The following is a 12,309-nucleotide window of genomic DNA, read 5'->3' on the forward strand; positions in this document are numbered from 1 at the left end:
TCTAATCAGACAACATAGTTCATTTTGTTAGTAAGAGTTACTTAACGTAGTTAGTAAAAAATAAAATAAGTATGGGAATAATACTTAATACCTTTAATACCTGTTCTGTAATAAATAAATTCAAAAACAAGAAAACTCTTTTATAGAATAGATGGATTTTAATAATAAATATGTGAATTTTTATGTGGTACAAAATGGGGTGTGGTGTACAAAATTTTTACAACTGAGCCTCTAATCTCATCTCCATCAACATACATCAACATCTCCATCAAACAAAAACATCGCAACCAGCTTTATGACCAGAGTGAACTCCTTATACAAGCATTATTGTTGATGGTGATCTAACGGTTTAGCACACCATAGTTTTCAATTCCTCACACGGTATAAACGTTTGTCTTCATGAGTATAATTAATTGTATCGGGCCTGGGTGTTTTTTATATATATCTTTAAATTGATGATAATTTATTCCATTATAATACTACTACTACTAACAGCAGTAGTACTCATACTAGCGCAGGCGGGTGCGCTAAGGGTTTACGCTGGCGGGGCACCAATGGAGGATAAGATGAGGACACGTCACTTAGCCCATCGTGGCAATTCACCAGGAATTTATGAGGATCATTTCCAGGGGCAATCGTGGAAGTCAACCAGACATCATATATTGCTAGTTATGGGGTATATTGCATACGCCTTAGTAATCTTATATGATTTCTTTTGTAACCACAGTACAAGATCTGCTTAATTTGGAACTAGACGACTTATGTATTGCCCTAGGTAATTTATTTTATTTAATTATTATCAGTGTGGTTTACGCATACACTGAGTAAAAACAATATATGCATCATGACTTGGGCCCTCACTGGACCCTGCAAATAGAATAAACTCATGGCAAACCTAGGTCTCTGCTCAACGAAAATCCGCAGATTTTTCCAAGCTGAAGAGGAAATGCCACGACATATCCTATGTGGTTATACTTATAACCTACTCATGCATAAACGAAATATCTATCTTGAGGAAATAAAACTATCGTTCCTAGGAACAACCTTCAATTTTTGTCTCTGACGGATCTAGATAGCGAACTGTGAAAACGGGTGTGCACAATAGATCTATGTAGGTCGCACTACTATACTATACTATAGGTCTTAGCACCTGACAATTACCCAAAACCCGCAAAAAACCTATTTGTTTACATTGCTGGTATTACCAGGTAAGAAACTGTTTCTGTTGTTAAGCAATACGCAGTTGTGTAATAGCAAATTGCAAACAAATGCAAATAGCTTTCACTTTTAACACGTGCGCGGATGCTTTATGGTATTTTATGTTACATGAACAAAAGAGTACCCTGTTGCTATTAAAATGTACCTATTAAGTATAAAAACCACCATTAAAATTCAGTCTTTGTTGTACGTTCCCCAATTCAGAAAAGATTGATATGGATTTATATCATTTAAATAAAATTACTATTTCACTATTGTGTTCTCTTCAATCTCTATATTGCCTCTATTTGTGTGCAGAATATGATTTTTTAATTAGGTAACAGATTTTAGTAGTATATGTACGTAAAATGCACTTTCATTTATTTCGGTAAATAAACCTGTCCAACCAAGAGCCGATCCTACCGTCTTTTGTTTCTAAAAAATATGTATACCCTGTACCGTACTTACATGATAATATAGTATCAGCTAATTCTGAGTAGTAGCAACTGATATTCTATCAATGATTGAAGAATTGATAACAAAGTGTTGTCCTGACCAAAATATATCGAACGCAAGTCAAACATTATTTTTTTAATATCTTTTACTATTTGAATTTGGAATGAAAACGGTAAGAATCGTTTTGGCGCGCAATTAGTTTGATGATCGGATATATTTTATCTGACCATTCATAATTAATGTAACCATTCGTAATTAATAACCTAAAATATTTTTGTTTTGTAACTGTGTAACTAAAATTTTATTATGGCTAAAATAAGTACCTACATATGTCGTGCAAGTAATACATATTTATATAAATTTTAACATTATACTATATATTAAAAACTTCAATATAGAGGTCATCAAATATCCTTTTGTTTATTAATATCCATGTGTACCATAAAACAATTTAAATCAATACTATTTACGTAATTTCCAATAATTTGATATCATAAAAAAAGGATAAAACTAATAAGTTAGAGAGAGAGAGATTTACATCTAAATCAGTATTACTTACTGTTAACTCTTAATACCTACTATTTTTTTATCAATATCTACAAATAATTTATTATTACTTTCTATAATTGAATCTCTTTAGTTAGGTATCTTTGTAATAAGAGATTAGATAAGAAACTGAAGTATATAGCGCATTATTAATTTATCATAATTGTTTTGACATTCTTTACAATAGTTTGGTGTATCAAAATGTGGTGCTATACGTTCATTATTTCACTTTTATTAATTAATTATGTTAATTGTAAGTACATTTCGATAAATATGCTTATTAGTAATGCATTATTGATTTTTGATAAAAATGACAATTGCCGATTTATTGTTTTGGGTCAAATGCTCAGATAATTATATTGTGGTAGACTTTGTATATTGGTGTGACGGTGTACTTATGACTCATTTACTATATTTCAGCCGCGGACCAAGTAGGGTTGTATTATGGGTGAAGAGTGTGTTATGGCAGTAATATTACAGGTAGAGTTGCCAACTATGTATACTGTTTTAAACAGTATTGTACTGTTTTTCACTAAATTACACTTTTTACTCTTGTGTTTTCAGCATTTACTGAAAGAGTTTTTTTCAGTAATGATGTGATCAGATTAGTAAGTTGTGCGAATAAGTAATAAAATAATGCTATTTTTCTAAAATACTGTTTAATATTCTTCACAGACATGATTACTTTTTTTCTTGTAAAAAAATGTTGGCAAGCCTAATTACAGGACACGCAGCCATAATAATTTAGTACTTCTCAATGACACCGCCTGCAGTCTATCACAGGCGTCACATGAAGACGTAATAGCGGCGGTGCTATCCATATACAAATATGACAGTTACCTACTAACACTGGGTCGGCAGATTTTTTGTATTTCCAGTTATTGAGATTTTTTTTGTATTTTCAGGTATCGATTACGGTTCTTACAAACACAAATCCGAATACGTGACAGTTCGGGAAGGTGCTCATATGTTTTACTGGCTTTTCTATACTACGGCACCCGTAGAACACTATACTGAAAGACCCTTGATAGTATGGCTGCAAGGTGGCCCTGGTGGGTCCTCTACAGCGACTGGGAACTTTAATATATTGGGACCACTTGATCTAAGTCTTCAAGAGAGAAACTACACTTGGGCGAGTATAAGTCATTACAAAATCTTCTTGATTACTTCGTCTCTTTTTTTATAGAGCTGCGATCTTAATCTGCGATCGATTATACATTAATAGTAAATTTAAGTAAAAAAAGCAAATTTAGGATAATCTTAATAAGAAACACTATTGTATTTGATGACTTTGATGTCGAGCGGTTATAAACTACCGTAAATTTCGAAAGAAGTCACGTATTAATTTTATCCTCTTTAGTTTGAGAGGACTATCGCTGTGCTTATAAAAATAAATTATATATATGTAATCACTTTTAAAAAATTTAAAACATATGTTAAAAGATACCAAACTAGTTAGTAGCTATTTTGGTATCTTTTAACATTATACGATATAGCACATACAAAAGTCATTATCGGAGCTATTGAGTAGTGTAGTTAATTTTCAATTTCAATAAGTACCTATCTGGATATTAATGTAAAACTTTCACTTATAGGTGAAAAACTTTAACGTCCTCTTTGTGGATAATCCAGTTGGTACCGGCTTCAGTTACGTGGAGGATTTGTCATTATTGACAGTAACCAATGAAGAAATAGGTATATTTTTTGCATTATTGTACTAATGCACATATTCAGCGTCTATTTTTAAAATATATTTAAGGTTTAATTTTTTTTGTCAGTTATTAATAATAATTACGGCCTCAGTGGTATAGCGGTTTAGTAGACCATCTTACTTCCAATAGTCGCGGGTTCGATTCCTCGCTCGGTACAAACATTTGTATGCATGAGTATAACTGATTTTATCGTTCTTGGCGTTTATTATGTATGTATTTACAAAAAAAATATCTATGTATCTTAATATTATTGTACAGTAACCGTAACATAAGTTCTGTTCTTAGCTTGGGATTAGATGGCGCTATGTGGATTATCCTGAAATATTATTGTAATGATATATATTTTTTATGTTCTTGAAATAATAATAATAATAATTATTATTATTAATTACATTATTTTGACAAAGGTAGACTTTGTACAGAGTTATCTGCATCTCACCAAGTTTAGCCGCCCAGTAGCTTGATTTTGTAAGCTGTGTTTCGGTTTAAGGGTGGGATATGGCAGTGATATTCAAGTGTACAGCAAATCTTTCTCTCTCCTATTACTTTCGTAATCCTTGTCTCTTTGCTCTACCTACGTACCCAGAGTTGATACTAGGGTACTGACACCAGTAGTCAGCCTTTTAGTGGTAAGTCTGGGTTCAAACTTATATAAGAAAATATTAGAAAGAGTTAATAAATTGAAAGTCTTTTGTATAATTTAACTTACTCATTTATTAAACTTTGTTACAAAATTAACAAAAATTACAAATTTATCCTTTAATAAAGTGAAAAATACTTTTTAACAAAATAAGGCACTTTTCACCAGTGCTCAGCCGCCAAAAACTACAGTGGTCAGCCTCTCTTAAGATCAATAGTTTCAAGCTTAAAGATTAAGAATATTAATAAATAATTAGTCCGGTCATAGAACCTAAAAGGACTTAACTGTGCCCTAACAATCACAACAATCAAATACCTATCTAACTTATATTTAAATCAGTTAGAAACTTCTTTAGTAACATCAGTATTTAAAAAGATTTCAAGTTCTTCTTCTTCTTTCTAAAAGTCGCCGATTAACACTTATCTTCCTTACAGGTTTCTGTGTCAGGAGTTTCAGGATATAGAAGTATATTACTGAGAATTTTAATTTTATTTTGTTTTGATTTCCACTAAATCACAGCCTGTCTTTGTGTATTTTACGATCAATTCCTTATCATAATCATAATTTTTCTTCTTTGTAGTCTCCGTCACTTTACTTTTGGTAGAATCTAGAGCTGCTTTTTTTCTTTTTTTTGTATAAAAAACTATATAAAAAACAATTTAAATATGGACGGTTGAACACTGGGTCTACTGTCACCAGTACTCAGCCATGTAACAAACTCTAACTATTTTAGTGGCCGACTATTGGGTTTTTGACAAATAGCGTTAAAACCAGTAGTCAGCCAGGTGGTTGAGTACTAGATAATGTATATAAAAATGGGACCCAGTAGTCGGCCACTTCATTATTTAATAATTCTTAAGAAAAACATGATACTTTTCATTGATTACAATGCCAAAAGTCTTAATTAATGTAAATTTTAATACAATGTGGCCTAAAATTAACAAAAAAATGAAATAAATTACCATTTCTGTGAACGCTTCTCACTAATAAAAAAATGGCGCGCACGCCGCATGTCGCCTCGTCAGCCGATGACTTCGAAATAGATTCATATTTAATGTACTTCGCAGCCACGTAGCTATTATGTTTGGATTTAATTCTAGCAATGAGAAGTCATAGAAGCTATTTAAAATAATTTGATTAGGTATTTTCTGTTATAGCGCTATTCCTATTGGTTTTAAACCGAAAAAGGCTGAGTACTGGTGCGGGGCCGACTACTAGTCAGTACCCTATATACAATAAATGGCTTACACACAACACTAAAATTAAGAGTAATATCGGTCCGATTTCACAACACACGAGGCGATCCAGGAACCGATATAAGGCACTCCTCACAACTTCTTCGATGTTGTCCTTGATTTTAATATCGTGTGTAGACAGTTTTGTGTAAGTGCATATAAATGAACCAATGCTAATAGGGTAGATATTCAAAGGGTCATTGCTTTAGCTTAAATAGTTGTATTCATGAATATAATTGTTTGTATCAATCAAGGTGTTTTCTATTTATAATGTTTACTAGCTGCACCCGCAACTTTGTCCGCGTGGAATTTTATTTTATTTTTCTAAAATAAAAGTAGCCTAAGTTACTCCTTATTACATCAGCTACCTGCCAAAAACAGTCCCGTCAAAATCGTCATCCATTCAAAGATTAGCCAGACAGACAAAAATTGTAAAAAAAAATATTTTGGTGTATATACCATATTTACATTCATTACAATAAAAATGTATTTAAGTAATTCTATCAGTTGTCTAGTATCCATAACCATAACACATGCTCTGCTTGGCTTGGGATTAGATGGCGCTGCGGGAATTGTCTAAGATATTATTATTAGTATATTAGTTATACCTACGTAAAATCTATCTAGATTTTTCTAACGTCTAAAAATGTTTATATAAATCTTACAGCACAGGATTTCGTTACCTTGCTTAGAGGCTTTTATTCATCAAATCCGGAATTTGAAGACATTCCTTTGTATATTTATGGACAATCATATGGTGGAAAGATGGCCATCGATATGGGTATACAAGTTCACGAGGTTAGTACCGATGTGTATTATTTTATCCATACAAACAATAACATGCTACAACGACGCACATTCACTTTGTGGAATCACCTTCCAGCAATGGTATTTCCGAACCGATACGATATTGAAACCTTCAAGAAAAGAGCTTATTCCTTTTTAAAAGGCCGACAACACACTTACAATTTCCCTGGTGTTGCGGGTGTTCTTGGGCGGCGGTAATCACTTACCATCGGGTGAGCCGCATGCCGTTTGTTCCTTGTGCTATGAAAAAAAAACTAATCAAATGAACAGAGAAAAATGTTGAATCGTCGAAAACTATATTGCCCACTAAGGGAGATAGTCCCTTAGTAGGCAATATAGTTTTCGTTAACATTCCATTGATGAGGGGAGCGGGTTAAGTTCATTGTGTCCGGGGGTTGAGGTTCTTAAATTTCTTGACGTCACCGTTCAAAATCTAATATATATGTGTATATATAATAAGTATTATTTTCAATATAGTATTTATGTATTAAATAGCAAAATTTGAAGTACCTATTAAAGAAAAATATCAAAATATGTAACGTCACACTAGGGAGGTCTCATTACTGTGAGGTCGGGGAGAGGTCAAAATATCACGGTAACGAAATTTATGAATGATCTCTATGAAGTAATTTTAAAAACGATTTTAAATTAACAGGCAGAAGTCCAAGGTTTCCTTAAATCGAATCTCTCCGGTATAGCAATGGGTAACGCGTGGATATCTCCTGTGGACTCCACTCTCAAGTGGGGCTCGCTATTATTAGCAGCCGGATTGGTAGACCAAGAAGGTTATGAACATATACAAACTGAGGCCAGAGAAGCTGAAAGATTGTTCAACGAAGGCCAATATGTCAATTCTACACTACAATGGGCTGCAACTCAAAGGGCAGTATTTAATCGCACAACTTCTGTTGATTTTTATGATATACTCACAAAAATGCCAGTATCAGCGCCGGACACAAGAAGTGCTATAGGTATTTAATTATTTTATTACTTTTAGTATTAACAAATAATATAAAGACTTTTGTATGGCCGTCTGTCCTCACTTCTAAACCACGCGACTGATTTTAATACAGTACACACTTTTATTTCAAACTTTACTTTACACATTGAAGGGGCAAAAACAAGGCGCCAAAGTGTGACATAATGTGATAAATTCAAAATCTTAACTGTCTTGTTCATGTCATGTATAAAGGCGACGGTTACCACTTACTATCAGGTGAATCGTCAATTTGTTTGCAATTCACAAAACACATAAAAATAACTTAAAATCTTAATAATATTATAAACGCGAAAGTTGGTAAGTATGGATGTTAGTTAGTCTTTCACGCAGAAACCACTAAACGGAGTTTGATAAAACTTAAAGTAGCTTACCAGAATAACACATAGGCCATATTTTTTATTCAATTTAACGCGGGTGAAACCGCGGGCAGAGCTAGTATATTATATCCTCACTTTTTTACAGAGCAAGCAAGAGACATGATGATATACGACTCACCTTATGTGTCAAACACCGAGCGTAATGAAGAATGGAATTTAGGCAATCTGATGAATACTCTAGTAAAAGAACTGCTTGAGATTCCGGAAAATGTGACCTGGGGTTCGCAGTCAGATGCCGTATTCGATGCTTTGAGAGGAGATTTCATGAAACCAGTGGTCAAAGGAAGTAAGTAACATAGATTCATAATTTCTTCCATTTGTACACTGCGGACTGGAATGGTGTATGCTCCTGCGCTAACGATGTTAAACGAGGTATAACGGGATAAGTACGAAATCACGTCAACGAATTCATTGTAATGAATTACCCGTGGTGGTTTCCAGGGCCAATTGCGTGGAGTTCAATAGGGCCACTATCCCCTGTTACTAAGAATTGTTGCAATACTGATTTTTTTATGGATGACAATGGAATGGTGCACCCGCCAGCGTTAACGGTTTACGCTGGCGGGCCACCAGTGGATGATGATAAGAAAAAGCATGAGGTCAGATCATTAGCCCTTCGTGACAAATTCACCAAGAATTTATCACGATGGTTTCCACGGGAAACTGCGTGGAGGTCAAAATGACATCACACCGTGATTATTCTTCCTTTGTATAAGGAGGAAAGGTGAATAAGAAACAGTACTGGGCATCCATTGACTTATACAATTTTATAGATGGCATTAGCCATTTATATAAACAGAAGTTACACAAACAGGATCATCCAAAACAACAAACAAATAAAAAGAATTATCAAAGTAGTACCAAATACTTCGAACATTGTTTTTATGTGTTGTTCTGTGTCAAAAGATAGGATAGATCTTTACTCACCACATTTTTCTTTCATGAAACAGTATGTTAACCCAATTTCATCATTGAACCCAGGAGGTCGAGTCAAAGGTATAATAGGACCATAACTAATATAATAATATTATTTCAGTTGAGAAACTGTTGAACGAAACGAATATTATTCTGACCAAGTATAACGGAAACCTCGATCTGATTTGTTCTACACCAGGTAAGACACATAATCTATAAATATTGATACAGACAGTACCTATATCGATATTTTCAAGTTTCATTGGTAATTACGTGTGTTGCGTTAATTAACTAGGCACATTACAGTTAATCTTTTTATGTAACTGGGTCTATTTCCAGTCGATGGTGGTAGTGAAGTTTATTTTAATATTAATTAAACTACATATAGAATTATGCCTAGGTATAATAATAATAAAAGTATATAATTAACCCAGGTAAATATAAATTCAACCAGTCGCTACTTTATATAAATATGTGTAAATAAACATTTTTTATTTATAGGTGCCTCAAGTCTCTGATTTTTAAAGTCGATGCAATTAAGCATAAACACCCTCCCTTTGCCAAAATAACTTATAGATATATAGTAGTTGTCATAAGTATGAGTATATTACTAGAATACGTAATGAGCAACGTATCAGGAATTGCCGATTACCAGTTAAAAGATAATTAATAATCTAATCCCTCAATCAATAATCATTGACCTTCTGTTAATATAACTCATACGAATGATCAAAAGTCAAATCAGTTAGGATATCGTGGAAAAATTACTAAACCTTATCATGGATGGTGTTCAGAGTCAATGTGTGGAGGTCAACTTAACATTGTACAATACCAGTCCACATTACTAACAATCCCTTTCCTTCCATTATCCGAATATACGGTTCATATTTTAGGATCCCTTCGATGACGTTACACCGAAATGGATGTAACCCCGGTGCTTACTGATATAACACAAAATTATCGAAAAATTTCAGGTCAAATACTGTGGGTAGATCGTTTGCAATGGGACGGTGCTGAAGAGTACCGGAATGCACCTCGCCTTCCTATTTGGGAAGATAACAGACTAGAAGGCTATTATAAGTCATACGGCAACTTCAGATTCTTTTGGATTAATTATGCAGGACATAGTGTAAGTATTCATTCATTTTCTATTACTTGTTCCAATTTGAGCTGAAATATCATATTGTTAATACAAATATCATAATACATTTTGTATAACTGTATAAAATGCTTGCTGTTACAAGCGATTTCCGTTTCCCTTATATTTTTAAATAAAAATATTCTATATCCGTTCCTGTGATACGATGTACCTTCGTTAATTCTCATTGAGCTTTTAGCTGTTAAGTCTTAAAGGGGTCACATACAAATAGACCACCTTCAGACACACCTTCGCAAACAGGACATACCTACCTCGAGTTTTTTTTTATACTACTGGAATAGCAAACAAACTGACTACACTACACATTTGATAGTAAATTGTAACAGTGATTCACGTACATAAAATATGTCAGAAGACAAAGTTGTACATAAAATGATGAATCGCCATATACTAATAAATTGATCGTATTTTTTTATTAAAGGTACCAAGGGACAATCCTGCTGGGACCAACGCTTTCCTGCGAGATATGACTTCCTTCGGATAATATTATTAATAAATTACATTTTAAGTATATAGGTACATCAATTTTAATTGAACCCAAAGTTTCTCAGCTTTTCTGTATTACATACGTATAGATAGACCTTCCTTTTGAATCACTCCATCTATTACTGAAAACAACATTAATCCGTTACGGAGTTTAAGCGTACAGACAGAAACCTTTTATAAGAATAGTGATGCTGATAGAAAATTATTATGTGGTAATCCTTGAGTTCTGGCATATATGGATATTGTTCATACCAATGATCAATATTGTTAGAAAATATAGTACACACGCGCACGTGTTTATGAAAATAAATTTGTTATAATTATATTTGTTATTTTTCATATGTAGATACTAGCACAGATATTTATAACACTAGTTAATAACGGAACATTATATATACCTACACGTTTCACTTTATTGAATATCGTGTACCCAACGTGGAAAGCAGTAAAAAGCTAAATAGAAATATTACTCTGAAAGTGAAATCATCTAACTTTATTTTATTTCTATTAATTTGATTAGAAATGAAAAATATCTATGAAATTCTTATACATTTGTCATATATTAATATTTATATAAACAAATGCATACTTTATGATCAAATAATTTACAAACTATATCATTATTAAAAAGTATGTATATAGAGATTTAAATTTATTTAAACGATAATAATAAGTCTATCAGTCAGGTTAGTCACAATGTACCTAATTGTAACTACACTATAATAAATCATAGTTATTTGGTAATTACTCAGAAATATATCTGCTTATATATATTCTTCATAAATAATAGTTAAGTAAAATTACAATGTACGCTACATAAAATAATTATCAGTGACTGAGATCAGTGGATAATAGTACTCTACTTACTAAGTCTCCAACCTTAGTTACAGATAATAAACAAAATGTCCAATCCCGTCCTTTATTCATAAATACGATAAAAGAATTAGAAAGCTAACTTGTATCGAAAGACGAAAATAAACAATAATTGAATTTAAATTCGATGTAACGATTCAATTTTTGAACAAACTTTTGTTTTCGTGAATCGAAAAAGAACACAAGAAGCGTTAATAAATAAAGTTACCGGCTTAAATAAAACATCAATTTCACAATTCTTTTCATTTATTTATATATTACAGAATTCATGTTAAAGATAAAAAACATACGAAGGAATGTCATCAGTAGAAATTCTAGGAGATTACATGTTTTACGTCTTACTATTAGTTTCGAGTTAGTGATATGGCAACACTTTGTGTTAATAAATATTCGTTATGGTAACACATATTATGTTCCTTAATAATTTTAGTTTAATTTTGAAATATTACAAGTTACGGTAACTAGAGTATAAGTTTAGTAAAGAGCTTCATTGTTCGAAGATATCTACTTAGAACTAGCGAATGATTACATTTTCATTGATAAGATTTATGATAATGGAAAGACTTACAGTCAACACAGCTTCATATATATATACGGATATTGTCTAACAAAGGATGTTCACTGCAATGTAGCTTTTTTTATTAATCAAAGCAAGAAACTCTTCTTTTTCTTAACCAGTGTAGGATACTTATTTCTTTGTAAATTTGTTAGTAGTTTACAGTATTTAAAATATAATAATGTAACAGATATTTCGAAATATGAAACACTATGATGATACTTGTAATTCAGTATATTAGAATATTTATTCATAGTAAATAATTAAATTCTGTGTCAATTTCTTGATAATGACATTACTTTCTTATAAAAACTAATAACATTTGTCTATGGTGTTAATAAAGCTATATA

The 12,309-nt window shown here is 32.3% G+C and overlaps 2 protein-coding genes across 2 annotated transcripts in view; one reads left to right on the plus strand and one right to left on the minus strand.

The window, feature by feature from the left end:
* LOC131844707 (NADH dehydrogenase [ubiquinone] 1 subunit C2) overlaps positions 1 to 12,309 on the minus strand; it is a 74,608-nt gene that overhangs the window by 9,807 nt on the left and 52,492 nt on the right. The gene's annotated exons all lie outside the window — the stretch shown is intronic.
* LOC131844701 (retinoid-inducible serine carboxypeptidase-like) lies at positions 2,378 to 11,349 on the plus strand. The gene is made up of 9 exons (XM_059193644.1): positions 2,378 to 2,452; positions 3,105 to 3,331; positions 3,795 to 3,894; positions 6,454 to 6,584; positions 7,249 to 7,564; positions 8,056 to 8,256; positions 9,007 to 9,084; positions 9,860 to 10,014; positions 10,466 to 11,349. Exons 1-9 carry the CDS (start codon positions 2,401 to 2,403, stop codon positions 10,526 to 10,528), a joined length of 1,323 nt encoding a protein of 440 aa, XP_059049627.1. The 5' UTR covers positions 2,378 to 2,400; the 3' UTR covers positions 10,529 to 11,349.

This window comes from Achroia grisella, unplaced genomic scaffold (assembly GCF_030625045.1).
Source record: "Achroia grisella isolate CSIRO2021 unplaced genomic scaffold, CSIRO_AGI_Agris_v1 utg4116, whole genome shotgun sequence".
NCBI lineage: Eukaryota > Metazoa > Arthropoda > Insecta > Lepidoptera > Pyralidae > Achroia > Achroia grisella.